This window comes from Haemaphysalis longicornis, unplaced genomic scaffold (assembly GCF_048455015.1).
Source record: "Haemaphysalis longicornis isolate Haplotype H1 unplaced genomic scaffold, Haemaphysalis longicornis Haplotype H1 scaffold_2, whole genome shotgun sequence".
Classification (NCBI taxonomy): Eukaryota; Metazoa; Arthropoda; class Arachnida; order Ixodida; family Ixodidae; genus Haemaphysalis; species Haemaphysalis longicornis.
In genome coordinates, this window is record NW_027526295.1 from 14,538,179 (window position 1) to 14,558,833 (window position 20,655).

The 20,655-nt window shown below is 49.8% G+C and overlaps 1 protein-coding gene across 1 annotated transcript in view; it reads left to right on the top strand.

The window, feature by feature from the left end:
- LOC144167837 (phospholipid-transporting ATPase ABCA3-like) overlaps window positions 1-20,655 on the top strand; it is a 198,578-nt gene that overhangs the window by 137,420 nt on the left and 40,503 nt on the right. The window contains exon 7 of the mRNA XM_077696996.1: window positions 1,608-1,903. Within this exon, the coding sequence (XP_077553122.1) occupies window positions 1,608-1,903 (296 nt within the window). The remainder of the gene's footprint in view (window positions 1-1,607; window positions 1,904-20,655) is intronic.

Below are 20,655 nucleotides of genomic sequence, written 5' to 3' on the forward strand. Positions count from 1 at the left end.
CACCATGCGGTCCCTACCCCCCGTGCGAAACGATGCCTCAGGTGTTTCTGGGCAGTCTCGGAAGCTTAGACCTCGAGCTGCCTCGTGAGCGTTTTCGTTCCCCGGAAGTGCAGAGTGCGCTGGTGCCCATATAATTTGGACCCCTCGGAGTCTTAATTCTTTGAATCCTCTAAGGATTCCTTGGGCTTCGGGTGAGATCCTTCCCTTTGCGAAGTTTACAATTGCAGATTTGGAATCGCTTATTATGTATTTCGCTCTTGTAGAAGAAAGCGCCAGTGCAATGGCTGCCTCTTCTCCTACCTCCGGAGTGTCCGTGCGGATCGCTGCGGAGGCAATGCAATGGCCCTGCCGATCGACTACTGCCACGGCCATGGCGTTGTGTTCACAGTACTCGGCCGCGTCCACGTAGACCACGTCATCAGATCGTTCGAATCGCTTTTGGAGGGCTTTGGCTCTTTCATTCCTGCGTGGTAGGTTATGCACGGGATGCATATTTCTGGGCAGAGGGGTTGTGTATATACGTGCCCTCTGCTCGCTAAGGATATCCACCTTTTTTCCTTGTTGAGCCGCATAGGTGATTTGAAGCTCTTGTAGGATGTGTCTGCCTGTTGCGGTTTTGGAGAGTCTTTCTAGCTGTGCTATTTTTTGGGCTTCTACAAGCTCGTCTATGGTATTGTGCAGCCCCATCGCTCCAAAGCGTTCATTTGGTGACGTAATGGGTATACCTAGTGCCTGCTTGTAGGCTCGCTTAATGATGTTATTGATTTTTTTTCTTTATTCGGCCTTTAGTGCCAAGAAGGGCGTCGCGTAGACTATGCGGCTAAGAACAAAAGCCTGCACTAATCTGACGAGGTTACCTTCTTTCATACCATGATGCCGGTTGGCAATTCTGGAGATGAGGCGGACTGTCTGGTGTACACTCGTTTCGAGAGCCTTTATGGTCTGTGTATTGCAACCATTGGCCTGTATGCGAAGACCAAGGACTCTGGTGCTCTGTACCATGGGAATGGGTCTGCCGTCCGCATATAGCTGGATGATTACCTGTGCTAAGAGATTCTGTCACTAAAGCTGCATCCGATCTTATGTCCCATCTTCTCGATTGGCGGAGAGCTATGCTTTATGGACGCACCCAATCATCACTGCACAAAGCTTTGCTCAGCATGAATCAAGCAGCAGGAGAACCATGGCAATTATCTTTCGAGCCTTATCCAAAATCCAAATTCGCTGGCTATAAAAGACTGCACCAACAACGCGCGTGACACCATTGCCGCCTCGCGCGCCTGACGTCAACCTTTTGGCAGCTGACAGTACATGGCGCAGAGCAGACATTTTCTTAACGACAGAGCAGGAGTATTTGCTGTGGGATGGCCTGAAGCGTCAAAGGTAAATTTGAAAAACACAGCCGATGCTTTTGAATAATTGTCTTCCTACGGCATCCTGCCACAATTAGTTGGCATTGAGTAGGTGAGTGCTTTATTGATTTAGAAAGTGGAAAAGACGTGGACTGGGGATATTTCGAACTCATTTGGAAGTTCCCCAGCACACAATCCAGTTGTCGCGGGGAAGGGGAACAGTTCACCCTGGCCTCTTGAAATGCCCTCGCGCAGGTGCTGCGGCACATGGCCCGGCTGCGGCGCGTCTCGCCGGCGTCGGTGCAGCCCGTGGTGGAGCAGCTGTTGCGCATGGTGGACCTGGAGGAGGCGGCCGACCGGTACGTGGCCGCGTACAGCTCGGGCCTGCGCGCCAGGCTCTCGCTGGCGCTGGCGCTGGTCGGGGCGCCGCCCGTGCTGCTGCTGGACAAGCCGACCGCCCACCTCGACCCCATCGCCAGGCGGCGCGCCTGGCACTGCGTGCTCACCTTCGCCAAGAAGACGCACGCCGCCGTGCTCCTGGCCACGGACGAGTGAGTGTTCTCTCTCGCCGCCTGCGCTGTCTCGCACGCCTCTCGAGTCTGCCCTGCGGATCTGGTAGGCGGGAAATAGGCGCTGCTGCTGACGTCATCCGAAGCCTTGTTACAGCTCCTGTTTGGTCGAGGCTGCAGCAGCGCGGGAAGATCGTGAGGTGCACTCACTGCAGGTTACGAAAATTCGCAGGAAACGGAAGCGATCCTGGCTGGACTCTTTATGAGCACCTCTTTATGAGCCCGCGCTGATATTGTTGGCTGCTCAAGTGCGGACATACTACTCGACCCACCACTTTTGACATAAGCTATACCGGGCACTCTTGGACAAAATGGAGCGAAATTGAGACCAATTATGGTCGTTAGTCTTCGCGGGCAACCGTTCACCTCCAAGTGGAGTAACTGTGACACAGTGTGTGCCGTGTACAAAAATGTTCCTCCCTGCCGATCTATAAAGTAGCCAGAACGCATGCATTTAGCCTCTTTGCTGCGTCATTATATACCCTGTAATAGCGTCGTCTTTGCCATTGGCGCATATATCTGTGGACAGTTTTAGATATCCTTGGCACAAGTCATTGCAACCAGCGGGTCTTTTATACAGTGACATTGGAGAAAATATTAATGTTAATTATAAGAGCGCCTGGGCTATATCAAGCGGCGGCTAATGGCAAGGAGTGGCTTAGCTCGACGAACAAACGCTTCTCGGTAGGTTAGGTTAGTAGGCTGTGTTGCATAGGAACTGCGCGAGGTAATAACGGCAAATAAAAAATTTCAAGCTCGTCAGCAATGCAAAACAGAGAAAATAGCAAACGTTGATCCCTAAGCGTAATGAATGTATATGTGTTTAACGGACGATAGTTGTCTCTTAACAACTACAACTTAAAAAGGCTCGCTACATGTAAGAGTCTTGAGCTTAGAGTTTACACTCGGTACATGATTGCCGTGACCACCAAAGCTATTACAAGGCTGCAACTGCTGTAAAACCCGGCTGCGTTCTGCAGTCCTGATCGTCTAGTGACGCTAACTTGAATAGTTTGAACGCCGAATATGGTTTCGCCTATGCAGGAAAATATGGCATGTTTCCCTATTCTTCTCCTCACACAGACGGCCTCTTTCACATACGATACCGAGATCAGTTAACATGTGTTGAATATAAGAATTGCCGCTAATTTGTGCGGAAACAAATGAGTCATCCGATCACCCAGCCACCTGTCTCAACTAGGCGACGAGTTCGTCCTTCTTTACGCTAAAAAGTGCGGTTGTGAGGCTATAATTAGAATCGAGCTCAGCAATAGTCCCTAGCTTAAGAGGGTTCAGCAGTGCCGGCCTCCCGTAGACAATACATGTACACTTTCAGAAGCCATAGCGCGCCTAATATTTGGCCTAACCCTATGGGGTTAGTATCAATTTTTTCCGCTTTCAAAAACGGGGGGAATGTTGCGGACAGATTTTTAAACTGGGATCTCGTTTTTTTACAAACGAGTAAGAAATATGAGCGAAAACATGGGTTTTTGGGGTGCCTGTGTTTCTGCGCGCCGCATTGAAAAAAATCGGCCAATATCGATATTCTGTTCGCAACATTCCCTCCCTTTGGCTCTTCTGATTACATACATGCCGGTAGAATTCTTCTGAGGTGAATAGTTTTAGGGCTAGGCTTTCTGAAAGTTCCGCAGCTCGAGAACGCTCGCAAACAAATTTCCTACTCTTGTTGGTGGCTCCGTCTTTCGTAATCAGGAGGAAACATTATTAGGCTCTACCACTCACCGCGTATACGCTTCGGTCTTGGTTTGTTACTGCGCGGATAGCCGGACTTTTGGGCTTATGCGGCATGCGCGCGAAAGAGAGAAGAAAAGTTTGCCGTCACTCTTGCGGGTGGCACCACCGCTTTGATTGCAACTATGCATTGCAGCGTCATCTCTTGCGAGCCGGGTTCCACGCTTATCAGCGCGCGGGGAAGAGCACGGTTAGACCGATGGCGTTGGTCGAAGCGGTGACTATTTTGCTTTTTCACCGAACGACGGCTTGATTCCGCAGTAATGCTGTTTAGTTTTTTTATTATTGAACTCTGAGCCAAGACGAAGCGCTTGCTGAAGTGACGCGACCACAAATCTTGCCGGTAAAGCTGTTGCTTGTGTCCATTGCATACTGGCGGTGTGACGGTGCAAAAATGCAGGAATAATATTTTTCTTGTACAATTGGGGAAGAGGGCAAGGGGGTGGTTTCGCACTTGAGCGGCTAAAAAAACTTTAGTGGGGCTTCCAGAACGGAAAACGCCACCTGATTTCTTTATTTTTCTGTTTGCTCCTTAAAGGAGCCATGAAGAGAAAATACAAGTTGGGTTTATTAGAAAGACTGCTCAGTCCCGATAATGATGATACCAATATCACCGCAATCTTCGAACAAATAACGGAGATATTAAAGAAAACGTGTGAAGCAGTCGCGACTCCCTAGCCAATTTCCCGCAACTTTTGTATGACGTCACGGAACCTTGTTTGTGCGATTGGCGGCCGCCCAACTGACCTGTCGCGACGACACATGACTGGACGTCTGTAAAGGGGCGTCTAGTTCCATTTGACCGCATCACTTGAATGCTAACGTGTAGTTAACGCACTGAAAATAATGTTTTATTGTTGGCCCGTATGACGTCATTCTTGCTCATAACACGTCACTGTGGCGCAAAATTTGAAAGTTTTTAAATACTTCTTGCTTTTTTTCGTTAAAAAACACCGTTTGGGGCTGTAGTGGAGCTGAGTGAGATGCTGAATCTTAGTTCTTTCAAATTATACTAAGTTGTATTTTCTCTTCATGGCTCCTTTAAAACATTTTGCCTCCTCTTTCTGCTCCTCCTGCTCCTCCTTCTCCCCCTCTCTCTCTCTCTCTCTCGCTCTCTCTCTCTCTCTCTATCGCTCCCCTTCGCGTAGCATGAGCAATAGACATTTAGGAGCACCAGTTTTTCAGATTACAGGGACAGCTTTTTCTTTATCTTCAACTTCGGCATTCCCGCGAACGGAGACTTAGCTTATGCAGCCACTTGCATCTGCGTACGCGTGCGTTAGCGGAGTAATGCGTAAACCCGCAGACTCGTGCGCTAATATGAAGCAGGTGTACCACATTATTGTATTGTTCAATTAGCGTAGCAATCTTCCTAAATGTCAGGGCGCCTTTATAGAAATCGTAAAATGCAAAGTTTTTATTACTTGATTCCTTGTTTATATCCATTCAAGGCTGAAAGTTGCTGACGGAGGTAACTGTGCGAGCGCACAGAATGTTCACCTTACTTGAAATTAAGTATATTCAATCAAAAGTATCACTCTCCGTGTACTGCAATTAATGGAACTTCTTCAGGCTGACCAATGAGTTGCTTTTACTGTCGGTATGAAGGTTAATTTTTCTGCAGTTTAAATGTGCCCTTCCGAAATTGCTTCCAAAATCCTCCTTCACACCGTTCGATTTTCAGTCCCCAAGGCAAAGAAATGCACGGTGTGCTGTAAGATGCACTGATACAGCGTAGAGGTAAGAAAGCCACGCTTGGAAGTTTAGCTTAGTCTTTGAAAGAACGAAATTTGATTTTTCTGTTTTTTTGTTTCGTTTCTTTCTTTCATCTTATTTTCCATCCCTGCTAGCGCGGTCTTTGTTTAATACTTTTTATTACGTTTAGGGTTCATCGCTCATTTTGAACCCTTTAAAGCATGGATAAACGATTGGTCGTCAATGACCGTTCACCGGTGTTTGCCTTCTTTTATTATTATTTAAAATTTTTTGTGCCAGTCCATGCACATACATCTTTTATTTATTTTCGCAGAATGTTCAGTTCGTGTACAAATGAAACACGAATGTTACAATGTGTTTTGTAGTATCTGCGCATAATACGTATTTTGTAAGCGAAAGTGCCATTTGTATGTAATTGTAGCTTGTATCAACGTGTTGCAGCGCAGCACAAGACGAGGGACAAAAACGCAGAAGACACACATCGCACTGTGTGTCTTCTCCTTATGTACCAACTCGCCAAAACCACTACTCTGCTGTAACTGGTATGCATTCATGTGTCTAGTACGTTGGCTACAACAGCACTTGCCTTGTTTATGCGGCACTTTTGTCATCAAACAGATCAACAGCTTTATGATTTTAACCGCCCCCCCACCCAACATCCAGAATTGCTGTTGGTGATGCTCAAGTAAAGATTTGAGTGATTCGTATTTGTTAAAATGCTCTTTGGCGGGTACTTGGTTCATTTGCTTTCATTTATATTCTATTGGAGCATGCTCGGCGCATTTTCGTTACCTACGACCAATCTAGACCAACCAAAGGCAGGCCACGACGGTGACTTGCTTGATCTTGTCCCCTCCATCATGCTGGCGCCATGGCTTGTAATAACTCAGCGAGGTTCTGTCCTTTTAAAGCTACATAAATGATACCATCGTAGTCTTAACACTTTTATCAGAAAAATCCTTAAATTGTATTTTGGATGAAACAGGTTGGAGCTCTTCCATATTATATTTCCCTCTTTCCCTTTTTTTCAATCTATTTCTGGTCCCACACATGGATGTGTAATTTACGCTGTATGTTAACCTAGGGATTTGGGAAACCAGGCATGTCCAGCTCAGAGAGATGATTTCGCCTTCACGTAAAATAAGTGGACTTGTTTGTTTCTTTTCGAGATATCACACATTGATTCTTATTTTGTGTATGCCCCTATGCACAGCTCTTTGATGTTTTTTCTTATCGCTTACTCTCCGCATTTCATCCGCACTTGGGGCGGCGAGATTCAGTGCCCGTTATCATTCAGATTTTTTAGCCCATTTCAATAACTCCGCCCACAGTAAATACGTTCGTAAATACATTTGTACCACACACGTGAATCTGACAACATCCAGTTTACAGGGCGAGCCTGTACCTGATAATGCTACGATGACGCATCCAGATTCCGGCGGCACGCTTCACAATTATCGCCCTCACGCTCTCACAATTATCACTCTCACACACACGCACACACACAGACACACACACGCACGCACACACGCACACGCACACGCACAAAAACGCGCACCCACCCACATACGCGCACACGCACGCACGCACGCGCACGCACACACACGCACGCGCACACGCACACGCACAGAAACGCGCACCCACGCACATACGCGCACACGCATCCACGCACGCACGCGAACGCACAGAAGCACGCGCTCGCATGCAAGCACACGCACACACACGCAGACGCACACACACGCACACGCGCACGCACACGCCCACACACACACACACACACACACACTCGCGCGCACGCATGCACGCACGCACACACACATACACGCACCCGCGCACATACACAGACGCACCCACAAACACACGCAGGCACGGACATGCACACACGTACACATACACTCGCTCACATGCAAGCACATGAACACGAAGGCACACGTAGGTGCAAGCCAGAGAGAGAGAGAGAGAGAAAGGACTTTTATTGGTTATCCTGCACTATCGGTGAGGGGGATCACCACACAGGGTTCCGCCCTCACCGTCGGCTGTTGGTGTTAAAGCCGATCCGGAGACGGGGCCGCGTCCGGCCGGAGGCGTCGGCGCTGGGGGGTCCGACCATTGACGTGATCGGGAAGCCGCCCGCGCTTCTGCCTGGCCAGAGCTGTCTCCAGCTGCTGGATCACCATGAGTTGGAGCTCCCTAGTCGGGGAGTTCATATTTTGCACGACATGTTGTGGTAGTTCCGGTGGGTAACCCCTCACTCTGTGTTCGTCACACCCCCACATTATGTGAGGCAGGTCCGCGCGCACCACACTACACACACAGCACACGTCACTCTGGTAGAGGTCCGGACAGATGTGTCGCACCAGAGCTGGCGTGAGTGCTGTACCAGTCTGCAGCTGCCGAAGAAACACTCCTTCACTTCTACTCAGAAGCGAATGAGGCTTCGGTGCTTGTCGGCGTTGTTCGCGATACCAGGCAAGGACTTCACCGAAGCTCAATGCCGGGTGCGGTTCGTTTTCCTCGTCGTTGCCTTCCGATCGCAAGAGAGGGGGCGAGGTGACTGCGCGGTGTGCGAGCTCGCGCGCAGTTCTGTCCGCTTCCTCGTTGCGGTTTGGCGTCCTTCCCAGAGTGGTTTCCATGTGCGCCGGGAACCACCTAATGTGGGCCCGCGCCATTCTATTTGTGGGCAGTAGTCCATGGGCGGGTCGCCCAATGATCCCTCTGCTGTAGCCGACAATGGCGGAGCGTGAGTCACTCAATACTGTGATGGCCTTGTCCAACTCACAAGTTAGCGCCAGCGCGATAGCCGCCTCTTCTGCCTGCGTTGCCGTATGAGCGGATAAGCTACCGGCTGTGACGCATTTGCCATCGCAGGCCCGTATGACAGAGAGTGCGAAGGTGTGGGGCTTGTTCTTGTACATGGCCGCGTCAACGTAGTGTGCCTGGGCGTCATCCTCATACGTTCGGGCCAGTGCTTTGGCCCTTGCTTCCCGTCGCCCCCTGTCATGCTCCAGGTGCATGTTGCGAAGGAGCGGCGGTATGGTCAAGTGCCGGGTCAAGCGGCCAATGTGCCTTTTCTCCACGTTCGGTTGATCTTCTTCAGTGGGAAACTCGTTTGGTGCGGTCATCCCTGCTTTCTGGAGTATTATTCTGCCCGCCTTCGTGGCGTTTAGGCGGACGAGCTGTGCTATGCGCTGTGCCTCTCCGATTTCCTCTAAAGTATTGTGCACGCCTAGCCGTGCTAGGGCTTCGTTGCTGGTGCTAGGGAGGAGACCCAGGACCGCCCTGTGCGCCTTACGGACGGCCGCATTGATTTTATCATTTTCATGCTGTAACCATTTGTGGAAAGCTCCGACATACGCGACGTGACTTATGACGAAGGATTGCACCAATCGCAGCAAGCTGGTCTCTCGCATGCCCTGCTTTTTCGTAGCCACTTGCTTAATGAGACGAGTGGCGATGCCTATTTTCGTGATGAGGCGGTCAATCGCTAACGTGTTTCCTTTGCCGGCGTTGATGTGCATGCCCAATACTCGAATGCTAGACACGGGAGGGATGATGCCATTGTCCCCTGTTCGGAGGACGATATTGGCTGATTCTTCCTCAGCGCTTTTCCTCCAGTGCCCTGGTGGAGGCAGGATCAACAACTCTGATTTCTGGGGGGAACACTGTAGTCCTGTTCCTTGTAAGCATCCCTCTATCCGGTGCACGGCTTCCTGTAACCGGTCTTGGATATGTCCGGTTGCACCACCCGCGACCCACAGCGTCACGTCGTCCGTGTAGATGGTATGCCGGACGTGGGGCAGGTCGGCCAGGCTGTCGGCTACCGGAATCATAACTAAATTAAAGAGAAAGGGGGAGATCACCGCTCCCTGCGGGGTTCCCCTACTTCCCAATCTTCTCTCTTCTAGCTGGAGGTGTCCGACATGGAGCTGAGCTGTTCTATCGGTAAGAAAGGCTCGGATGTATTCATAAGAGCGCTTTCCCAGCCCTAGTCTTGTGACTTGTGCCAAAATAGCGGAGTGGAGTACATTGTCAAAAGCGCTCTTGACGTCCAGTCCTAATATCGCCCGGCAATCCGTGCTGCTCGGGCGGTCCTGTAGGTCGCGCTGGATAAGGAGCATGGCGTCTTGAGTGCTCAGTTTACTTCTGAATCCAATCATGGTAGGTGGGTACTTGTCGTGTTCCTCCATGTGCGCCTGCCACCTATTATTAAAGGGACACTGAAGTGAATTTGTCAAGCTCCCGTTTTTGCTTGCACTGCGTAGACTGGCTGAAATTAGCACACTTTTCATCGTTTATTCGGTTGACAAATCGGTAATTATTTTACAATGCGCGAAAGAAGAAAAACTACCATGCGCGGTTTGCGGCGGCCGCAACAACTAAAGCTGTGACGTTAGGAGGAGCGGGCACCGTGATCGGACGATGCCCAAGGTGATCAACCAAACAAGTTTCGGTTTCGGTTTCGGTTCTGTAAAACACAACCGTTGGCGTTGTTGGTTGGGCATACTCAATAACTCAGTAATGATCGTACCGCGCTTGTGCCATGCTGTCAGCTGTAAAAATGCATAAAGATAAGCCTCCTAGGACGGATTGGAATCGTAGCATTCACTAGCCGAAACCTACGCAGTGCATGAACGCCCTCCGCGTACCCGCAGACGCCCAAATGTCATGCGCTTTTCCTCCACATTTGGAGCTTGCCTCCCTCATGCCTGTGTCGTTAAAAGCGTGTTCGCACCAGGCCAAGGGTCTGTTCATTCTGGCCTGTTCCCACTGCCTGCAAGCAGTCGGTGCTTATGGCAACAGCACGCCAACGAGAACTCGCTAGCGCGCCAGTGCCAGCCTGCGCGCGTTTTGTGAACTAGTTCGTGGAGCCATGAACGTTGCGGCCCAAAAAAAGGTGAACTCAATATAGATAACATCGGCGGAAAACGAAAAAGTTAACTTACAAAAAATAAAAAGAACGTACCCGCGGGGATTCTAACTCCTGACTTGCAAAATACTTGCGGTGGCACACCTAGCAACCCAGACCGCTCGGCCACGGAGCAGGCTTTTTTTTTTTCTTTATTGCCTACTTTGGCACATACAGAACACAGACATTCATTCACAAACAGCCGTCAACCTGACTTTGGTTGACGTCATGTGTTTAAAAGTCCCTTAGGTGTACCAACGATTCCATGTCTGCAAGACATTCGGACGGATTCGACACATATTTTTTATTAAGTGCGATGCACTTTATAAGCGACCCTGAATCCGCCGTCCGCATTGCTCCTACTCCTCTCCCCTAGCAACGGCGCGAGGAGCGGAGAGGAGCGTCTGTAGCAACGGCGCAGCGACGTCACACCCCACGTGACCCGCGCGCGCTCCGCCTCCCGCGCCGTGGCTGCGCGCACCCGCGCCGGCTCCCGCACCGCTCCTCGCGCCGTGACGTCACACTCCCACGTGACCGCGCGCTGGCGCCTTTGCGTCTGCTCCCCCTCTCCTCGCGCCGTGACGTCACATGCTCTGCAGCTGGCGCGCCTCTCCCCCCGTTAGGTTTGCACTCACCCTCGGCGCGCGCCTCTCCCCTCGCCTGACAGCTCCCCCTCGCCGGTACTGCGCCTCTCAAGGCGATGGCAGAATTACTACGCCGTGTACTCTCGGCGCCAGAAATGCATTCGCACTTCCTCACGATTCCCTTCGGGGAGGTGGGGGCAATTTTTTTCCACGTATTCACTCATTGCCTCTCTAAAATACTGTCTCGCGCTTCGCGCATCAATGTCAGAGTACCTTGCGGCCATTCTTGCTTTCCAAATAGAGCTCAATCCAACAAGCATGATGAGGTCGTAAGGCATACCATCCTCGTTTTCAACAGGCAAGTACCGTATGCCTTGGGCATCCACAGGCAGATCCTTTTTCAGAGTTCGTTGGAGCACATCCCACAGGAACACAGCATCCCAACAATCGATGAATACATGCTCAATAGTTTCAGCTTTTTTGCATATGATACAGTCAATTCCCCATGGAACGAACAAGTCTTTTTCTGCCATCCACGTCTTAACAGAGAGGGTTCCAGTATGCAGTTTGAAGAAAAAAGTCTTTACGCTAGGGGGTACCTGCATACGCTTAACTCTTTTAAGCACATCTTTACCCCTACCTGCTCTATAAATCAACCGGTACATTGGTTCAGGGAGGACTACATCACACACGTCTTTATACAACTTTTTCCTATTTACTTGACACAAGTAATCCCAAGAAAATCGAACAGCCAAGAAACGGCATGACAGTACAACTTCTCTCATAAAACCATGCAGGCCGCCAGGTATAACATTGGACGTGACTATAATATCCGGTAACGCTCTACCCAAGCGCAATTGACAGATAGTTCTTAACGTTGGGTCCTTAACATCGAGGAGAAACAAGAAACGGTTTACAATTTGACGTATAAACAAGTGTGCTAGTCCCAAACCTCCGTCCCTGACCCTACGAAACAGGTTTGTCCGGCTTGTCCTTTCCCAGTTTGACCCCCATATAAACACAGCGAATACACGATGCAGTCTTTGAACATTTGCTCGGGAACAGTGAAGAACCTGAAGGACATACCACAGTCTGCTTACAAAAAATAAGTTGCACACAGTCGTTCTTGAAAATATTGATAAGCTCCACCCTTTCCACTTTTCTGCCCTTTCTTTCATTACTTCGGCTTCATTCCTCCAATACGGATCGCTGTCTTTATAAACCTCCAAAGGCACACCTAAGTACTTTGCCGGTGTGCTGACCCAATTCATGTTAGCGAGATGCTTGGGGTTGATGGCCAATTTCCATGCCAAAAGCCCCGGCACTTTTTCCAGTTTACGGCACTCCCATTCGCCTCACAGGATCGTTTGACGATTTCCACTACCGCATTGATGCTTTCAATATCTGAACAAAAAACAGCAATATCGTCCGCATAGGCTAAGAGTTTAACTTCTACCCCATGCAGCCGAAATCCGTGTACGCTGTCGCTGCGTATAATACTTAAACAAAGTGATTCAATGTATAAACAAAAAAGTAACGGGCTAAGTGGGCATCCCTGGCGTACAGAGCGCTGTACTTCTATGCTTTCTCCCACAACCTTATTTACTATTAGCCGCGTCTTGCAACACCTGTACGTCATGGCCACACGGAGCAGGCTCCGCTGGCATTGGTAATATAGGGTATATATTGTACAACCGGTTAGTTTACATTTGTCTTTAGTTTTGGCATTTCAAGCAGCTTAGGTGACTATTTGTTGTATTGCGCTCGTGCAGTAAGCGTCGCCCGAGTTTCCACAATAGCTCACGTCTAGCAATTGCATTTCGTAGACGGAAAAGCGTTCGCAGATGCGTAGTCGTGCTGCTGATCGCTGTGCTTGTTCGCCCAGCGCAAAAAAGTGCTTCCCGCACCCTAGTTTTACGCTGTACGGTAAAAATATCAGTTGATTTTATTTCCTTAGTACCTATATTGACTTCGCTGACTCTCCTCCCGCCTTCAAGAGGCCTTATATTTTCCTACTGGCATACCAGTCAGCGAAGCGTCGCATGTGCGCTTGTTCAGCGCTTGTGTGAAGCGACCTTGACTTGGAGCTAGATACAGTGTACAAACTAACCAAGTAAAGAAAGGCAAATTCTACCATTCACAAACGTGCCCTGGCTTCGTTTCAACTGAGCGAACGAATTGCGACGACCCGTCGGCGGCCGGCGGACGAAACGCTGGGCCGACTGACTCTGTCTGAAGGCCGGGGAGCCGTGCAGTATCGCAGCCAATTGCCAGCTCATCCCCTCCTGACGTCACACGAAAACGCCGCAGAAAATGGGCGAGCGTAAAGAGAGGAGGACAGCATTTTCGAATTAATTTTTCTACTAAATAAAATCGCGTAAACGCGCCCAGGATGGTCGAAACATGGCCTGGGGACTCCAGACTACAATTTGCGCAAGTAATCAAGTAATCCCGCAATGTTTACATATCACTTCTATGTCCCTTTAAGTATATGCTCCATAACCTTCCCTACACACGACGTGAGGGATATGAGTCTGAGGTTGTCAATGCTAGGCGGCTTACCCGGTTTGGGAATTAGAACTGTACGTGCCCTTCTCCATTGCTTTGGTATGTACCCGGAGCGCCAGCACCTGTTGTAATAGTCTGTGCGTGCCGAGATGGCTTCGTCGCTGAGGTTGCGGAGCGTCTTATTGTGTACTCGATCAGGGCCGGCGGCGGATTTGCAGTTAAGCTCTTGGATGGCTCTACGCACCTCGCTTTCCTCTATATCCGCATCCAGTTCGTGGTTGTCGGCTCCTGCATATCCCGGGTGTGTGGACTGCGCTGCCTTGGGCAGGTATTTGTTGTTGAGGTAGTCTCGAACCCCTTGTTCTCCGCGATGTTTGATTGCCGAGTGCAGGATTTGTCCTAGCCGGTGGCGTTGAAAAGATTTACTCTGCGTCTCGTCTCGGAGGTGACGCAGGAGCTTCCAAGTACGACTGGCGTGAAGCTACCAATCTGCCTCCTTACAAATGGCGTGCCATTGTTGTCGGCAGAGTTGCTGACTGTTAGCCTCAATTTCACGTCCAGGTCGGGCGATGCGCTTTCGTAAATTTCTGTTAGTTCTATTCCTTTTCCATCGACGTTGAAGGGATTGTCTCACTTCTATCATATGAGCCAGGTGCGGGTCCATGGTGGGAATGGAGTCGCTTGTGTCAATCTCGGTGCTCGCATTTTCCACCGCCGCCGTGATGTCCCTTGTCCATTCTTCAATGTCGTCAATGGTGGTCCGAACGTTTTGCTTGCGGAAAGCATGCCAATCCGTGAGCTTGTGTTTGCGACTGGGGGCGTTAACGTGACTTCCCTTCAGCTCCAGGCTCACTTCGATTATGTAATGGTCACTTCCCAAGTTTAGACCAGTATTTTTCCAGGTGACCGACCTGCCGACCGGGAGGTGTGCGAACACGAGGTCCGGGGTCGTGTCTCGCGCCGTGGATGTTCCTAGTCTAGAGGGTTGACTGGCGTCGGTGAGCAGATTAAAGCCAGCTGCGTCAGATTCTTCCAGGAGGTTCCGTCCCTTAGCCGTTGTGCGGGGATAACCAAGCTCTTTGTGTGGTGAGTTAAAGTCTCCACCAACGATACAGGGGGCGTCCTTTACATTTTGCTTGATCTTATGGAAGAAAGTTCTAAAACGTTGACCTCTATGTTGGGGATTACTATACACGTTGACGAAGGTGAGAGACTCCCGATCCGGTTCCCAATTACAATTTCAGTGGCGCATAGTTCAAGTGATGTCGCCCCTCCGAGCGGAGAGTCGAGTGGGGTGAAGGTGATGCCTTTCCGTATGAATGTACAGACTCCTTGCGCCGCGCCTTTGCCATGCGTACGGCCGCTAGGGGGCGATGCGTGCGTGCTATATCCCAGGAGCTTGGGGGGATCCTCCATGTGCGTCTCCTGTATCAGGATGATGTCTGGTGGTTCTGCCGCTGTACGAACTGTCTGCTGTAGTAGAGCCTTCCGGCACCGGTAACCGTTGGCGTTCCAGTGCCATATTCTGATGCAGTTTTGATTACGGGCCATCGTTGATTCCCTGGTTCTCTCCGTGTTGTTTTCCTCCCAGATTCGCGAATTGGTCCGTTATGAACTGCTTGAGGTCAGTGAATTCCCTTTTCATGCTGGCTATGTTTTGCTCAATGCTGGTCATTTTCTCGCTAAGAACCTTGATTTGATTAGCTTGCTTGTCCAGCCGTTTCCAGAGTTTGTGTATCCTGACGCCGTAGTTGATTCCGGTTTCGTCCGGTGCCGGTCGACTTTCGTCTGTGGCGTTACCGCCATTGTTGCTTTCGTTATCCTCCATAACGGATTCTTCGTTCATGGTTTCCTCGTTTTCTGTCTCCGCAACGACAGTTCTCTTGCGCATCTTGGCTGGTGGTTGCAGCGGGCCGCCCCCGCTCTCTCCCGTTGGGGTGAGGCTGGGTGGACGCGGCACGCTCCCCAACCGCCACGGTTGTTGGCTAGCCGTGGCAGGTGAAGTCTGTGATCGAAGAAGTTGCTCGATCATTTTCTTCTGTTCTTTAACCGTTTCCTGGAGCTGTGCCACGAGCTCGCGCAGCTCTTTGACCTCTGCATTGTCGGCGCGATCTGAAGTATGGGAGAGGGGTGACTTGTCCCTTCCCCCGCGACCTCGTGTTTCTCCGGCAGCTGTGCGCTTTTCGGGCAGGGGGGCGTTCCTGGGCGCTGCGACACTTGCCCACGTCTCGCGATGGCTTGATGAGCTCCTCCTTCGCTCGGCGCTTTTCTCTCTGCTCTTGCTCCGATTACCGCTGTGCATACGCTGACGTGTACCCCCATTGTTCTCTTTTCCCTCGCGCCGCAGCCGGGGAAAGTCCTCTTTTTCCATGAAGCTGACCTTGCCGTCGTGGCTCCTGTGTTCTCCCGCCTTTTTGGCCGCCATCTTGCGCTGCCGCACGACAAATGGCGTTTTGTACTTGTTTCGGCATTTGCCCGTGCCGGACGGGTGGGGGCCGCCACATAACTTGCAAACCGGCTTGCACGTTGCTTCGTGTCCTTCTTGGGGGTTATGCAGCCCACAAGCGAAGCAGACATTTATGTCAGGCCTGGGGCAAACGTCCTTACGGTGGCCGACCTGACCGCACGAACGGCACACTTCCTTGTGTTGTTTGTACAGCTTGCAGCGTACGATGAGGCTCGCAAACTTGACATATTGTGGGACCCTGCCCCCGTCAAAAAGTATGATCACTGCTGTTGTCTCTCCCATGCGGTGTGCGGCCAGCACCGTTGGGTTTCGTTCTCCAAGCAGGCATGCATCGATGTCGGCTTGCGTATATGCAAGCGGGATGTTGTATATTATCCCTTTCGTAGTGTTATCGGGTGCAGCACGGTACGCATAGATCTCGTGCTTGTTTCCCTGGATCGTGATCTCTCTCACTTTGTCATATTTGCCAGCCCTATCCTGACTAGGATTGCTGATGACTATTATATTCTGTCCAAAGTTCGGGCATACGGTATCTTCGAGCGTAGCTTCGAGTGGTATACATGCTGACGTGGTCATGGCCGCCACGAATTCGAGCAGATCTAGTCTTTCCATCGCGAAACCGCAACGCGGTCGGACGATAACTCTGTGGTCGTTGGCTGGCAAATTGGGCATGCGTGCTGTTCTTGCTAACTTAGAGTTAACTCTCTGCGTGATCTGTGCTCGCGTAGCAGGCGTACGCTTACCAGGAGAGCGGGGACGATGCTGCTGTTTTTGCGTTGCATCCCCGGTCGTTGAATCCTTCTCAATCTTCCTTCCACGCCACGTGGCGACGATCCACCCCGCATGATCTTCGGATGACGGCGACGACGAATTTTCGTCCGTCGACACACCGCGCACTTTCACAGTCATTCGGCCAGAGTCTCTGTCCACGTATTCGTCGAGTTCGTCCGCTGGAATCACTTCCATCGCCGCTTGGTTGTCTTCCGGCGTTGCCGCCGCCGCCGTCTTCGCCGCAGGCATGCCTCCGGTCCCGGCGAGGCCGGCGTCAGTGATGGTTGCCACCGCGGCGGCCGGAGCCGTCGCTAGGCCTCGTTGCCGCTCGGTTAGGGTTAGCCGTTCAGCCACGTCGGCCGTTGGAGATCGGGCATAAATTCCCGAAAAAAATGGTCGGAATTTCAAAATTCTTTCTCCGGGCGATGTCGAAGATCGAACTGAATAAGTACTCACAAATTCAAGAAGCTGGGGCAAATTCTTCCGCAAGAAATATCGTCTTTTTCGCGGAGCCGAGGTGACACACGTCTGTTCCCGGCGACCGCTCACAGCGCCCCCCAGGTGCAAGCCAGAGCTCTTTCATGTTACTTGAAGTTGATGTTCTCTGAGTTACTTTGATACAAAGTAACTCGGGGTGCAAGCATGCCAGTCAAATTTGACGCCAAAGTAGCATCGCGATTTCATGCAATTAATTATCTTGCATTGTATTTTCTGCAGATTCTTCACACCTATCTTTTAGAATTGCGAAATCAGTTTACCACGTCCATATAACTCACGAATAACCGTTGCTGTCCGGAATAAATCAGAGTGCTACTCAAAGATTCTTGATCGATTCGATAGCAAATTCCGTGCCTTGCCTGTACCTTGAAATACTTCATAGAAATATACGCAGCACACCCATCCCACGTCGGGGAACTATACGAATACAGTGTGGCTAAAGCGAACGACCCGTGTGTACAGGAATAGCGACGTCCCTTGCTCAGTGGAACACCGCCGTGATTTCAGGGTTGCGGGAAGCAAAAACACAACTACCCAGGCTACAGTCATCACACAACGGCAACGCAAAATTTAGCAATTTACCCGCCGCCGTGGCTCAGTGGATAAAGCGTTGCGCTGCTGAGCACGAGGTCGCGGGTTCGATTCCCGGCGGCGGCGGCCGCTTTTCTAATGGAGGCGAAAAGCAAAAACGCCCGTGTGTACGAGATTTCGGCGCACGTTAAAGATCCCCAGGCGATCAAAATTAATCCGAAGCCCTCCACTGCGGCGCGCCTCATCGCCTGCGTTGCGTCGGCGCGATAAAACCCTACAATCAATCAAAATTTAGCGATTTAGAAAAGCGAAAAGCAAGCACTCGGGAATGTTCCCATAGCAACCCTGCAGTACCCGTGCACAACCGGACAGCCTAAACAAATATGTCCAGATACCCGTCACTGCGTGGCTGCGACAAAAGCGCAGCGAAGATGCGGGTGCCATCCCGGCCGCTCTTCAGATGGAGGCGAGAAGGAACAACGTCCCCGTGTCGAGATTTCGCAGAATGATCTGCAGGTGGTTGAAATTCATCCGGAGCCCCCCACTATCGCGCGCTTATATCCCAGATGTGGCTGCAGCGTGTTACAGTCCCAAATTTTCAATTTTTTCAAAGCGCACCAAGCGCAGTCCAGGCCTAGTTTACCTCATGCCCGTACATGGTACACCACGTTCGGAATACGCCTTGTAGGCACAGCGTCAGCAGGCGCATATTCGTTATCTCGCCGCTGCCTCAGCTGGCTGCGACGCGTGTCTGTCTCAGCCACGTGAACGCTGCGACTATTGATAACGCTGGGTCATGTAGTCTTGGACAATGCGTGAGACTGCCCAGTTCGCGTTATCTGTTACAGTAAACGGTCTATTTTTTTTTCGTTAACGTTGTTAACGGAACGTTGAAAGGTAGTTTCAGGAAGTGACAGAAATCTTGCGTTCGTGGCAGGCATTCAATTAATCTGCATGGGTCTTTCCATGCAGACAGGACGGAAAGAGAAGTATAAAAAACACTTTCGCAAGTGTTTGTCAAGTTCTCTTCGTGTTCCGCCTGATGCGCTGATTTCTTTCAAACTTATGTATTGATCAGCCCAACTTTTCACTCTTGTCTTCGGCGTTATTTTCTTGTAATTACTGGGTCAGTGCTGGAGGTTAATTTTTACCAATTGCTTTAAATGTTTTTCGGACGTGTCGATTTCGAATAGTGCACAATTGAGTATTCATTGTTCTTTACGTTGTCCGTACATATTAACATTGAAGCTTCTCTTCCAAAAAGTCCAAAAATATTAATGAATGACCATACATACGTGCAAAATCTTCTGTGTTAGCTGAATTTTTCCGTTTTCTGGAATGTTTGGTTTATTTAGGAAGACGGCTACGTTCACGGCCGCCAAAACATGCAACCACGCACTATTTTATTTATTTAGTTGAAGCGCTCACCAACAGTGGTGTGCCTTCTCGGGTGAGGCCCTGGGTAAATGAGGAATATAAGGCATACAGAGGCAACACATAAGCAAGGGTAGTAAATCAAAAATGGGTAAAAGAAATGTGTGGGTATACGGGGTGTTTCATCAAGACTATAATTATTTCAAAAAAATCGGATTTTGGAAGTAAAGCTGTTTTTCTTGCGCTAAGTGATCAGGCGCCGTGGCAGGTGCCAAGTGCTATTTATGGAAATAAGTAACTTGACTTGATTAATCACCGTTTCAATTATCCTAAGTTAGATGCTTGATTGTAATGATTAACTAGTAGAGGATCATGAGTCCATCTCGTATCGATTATTGCATTTCCGAAATTGTAACTGCGTGCAGAGGTACAGCGCTCAGAACCTAAGATCACCAGATGTGGCTAAAGGGCTCCGGGCGGAAGCTGAGCGCCGCGAAGCTGCGCCCTCAGGCTCATGTCACTCGGAGCTGTACATGCCACACGCACGCCGGGCTTTATCTTCGGCCCGAACAGAAGCAAGGGGCACCTGAACAGCCGAAAAGCATCTGATAGCCGGATTTCTAGGTTACAAAGTTCCCAATCAGGGAGTTATTACGTCTAAACAATCTTCGGTCAGCCCATGTGGCCACCGAAACAATAATGACAAAAAAAGCGCTCCGACATTGGGAATGAGCGTCTCGGGTTACTGTGTTACTGGGGGGAGGGGGGGGGATATACCACTGAAAGTGAACTAAGGGAGGGCATGTTTTGGCCCAAACGGATAACCGTTGGACAACCGTGGTAACGGAATGACTACCCTGAAATGAGAATAGAAAGAGCAGAAGACCGCTAGCGCTATGAAAGAATGAAATAAAGAAATTGAGCGTAAATGCGTTATTCGGACAGAGCAATATAAAAGCAGTTGGACTTCCACGGGCAACGCCCTTGATAGGCTGATCATTCATTCATTCATTCATTCATTCATTCATTCATTCATTCATTCATTCATTCATACATATCTGCATACATACATACATACGTACATACATACATACGTACATCCATCTATCCATACATACATACATCCATCCATCCATCCATCCATACATACATACATACATACATACATACATACATACATACATACATACATACATACATACATACATACATACATACATACATACATACCTGCGTATGCACATACGTACGTACGTACACTACTCAATTTACGCAGTGTGGACGTATTATGAAAAATTGAGGAGAAACGTGCGATAATTTAAGTAAACCGGCATCAAATTTGGTTAGTCACATTTAGCTCAATATATAACATATGACTTTAGCGTTACGGTAACGTTTACGTAAGCTGTGACCTACGCATTGCACTTGTTACATGCGCTTTCGTAGTTCCGTAATATTTGTGGTCACAATAATTTGTTATATTTCTTTACAAAAATAAACAATACAACAAAACGCCTCAAATAGGTGCGCCTCGTAGGATTTAAAGCCGTCTAAATAGAATATCTTGGTACACCAAACACATTTCGTGGAAAAGATAAAAAAGAACGAGCTAAGAGAGAATTCACCA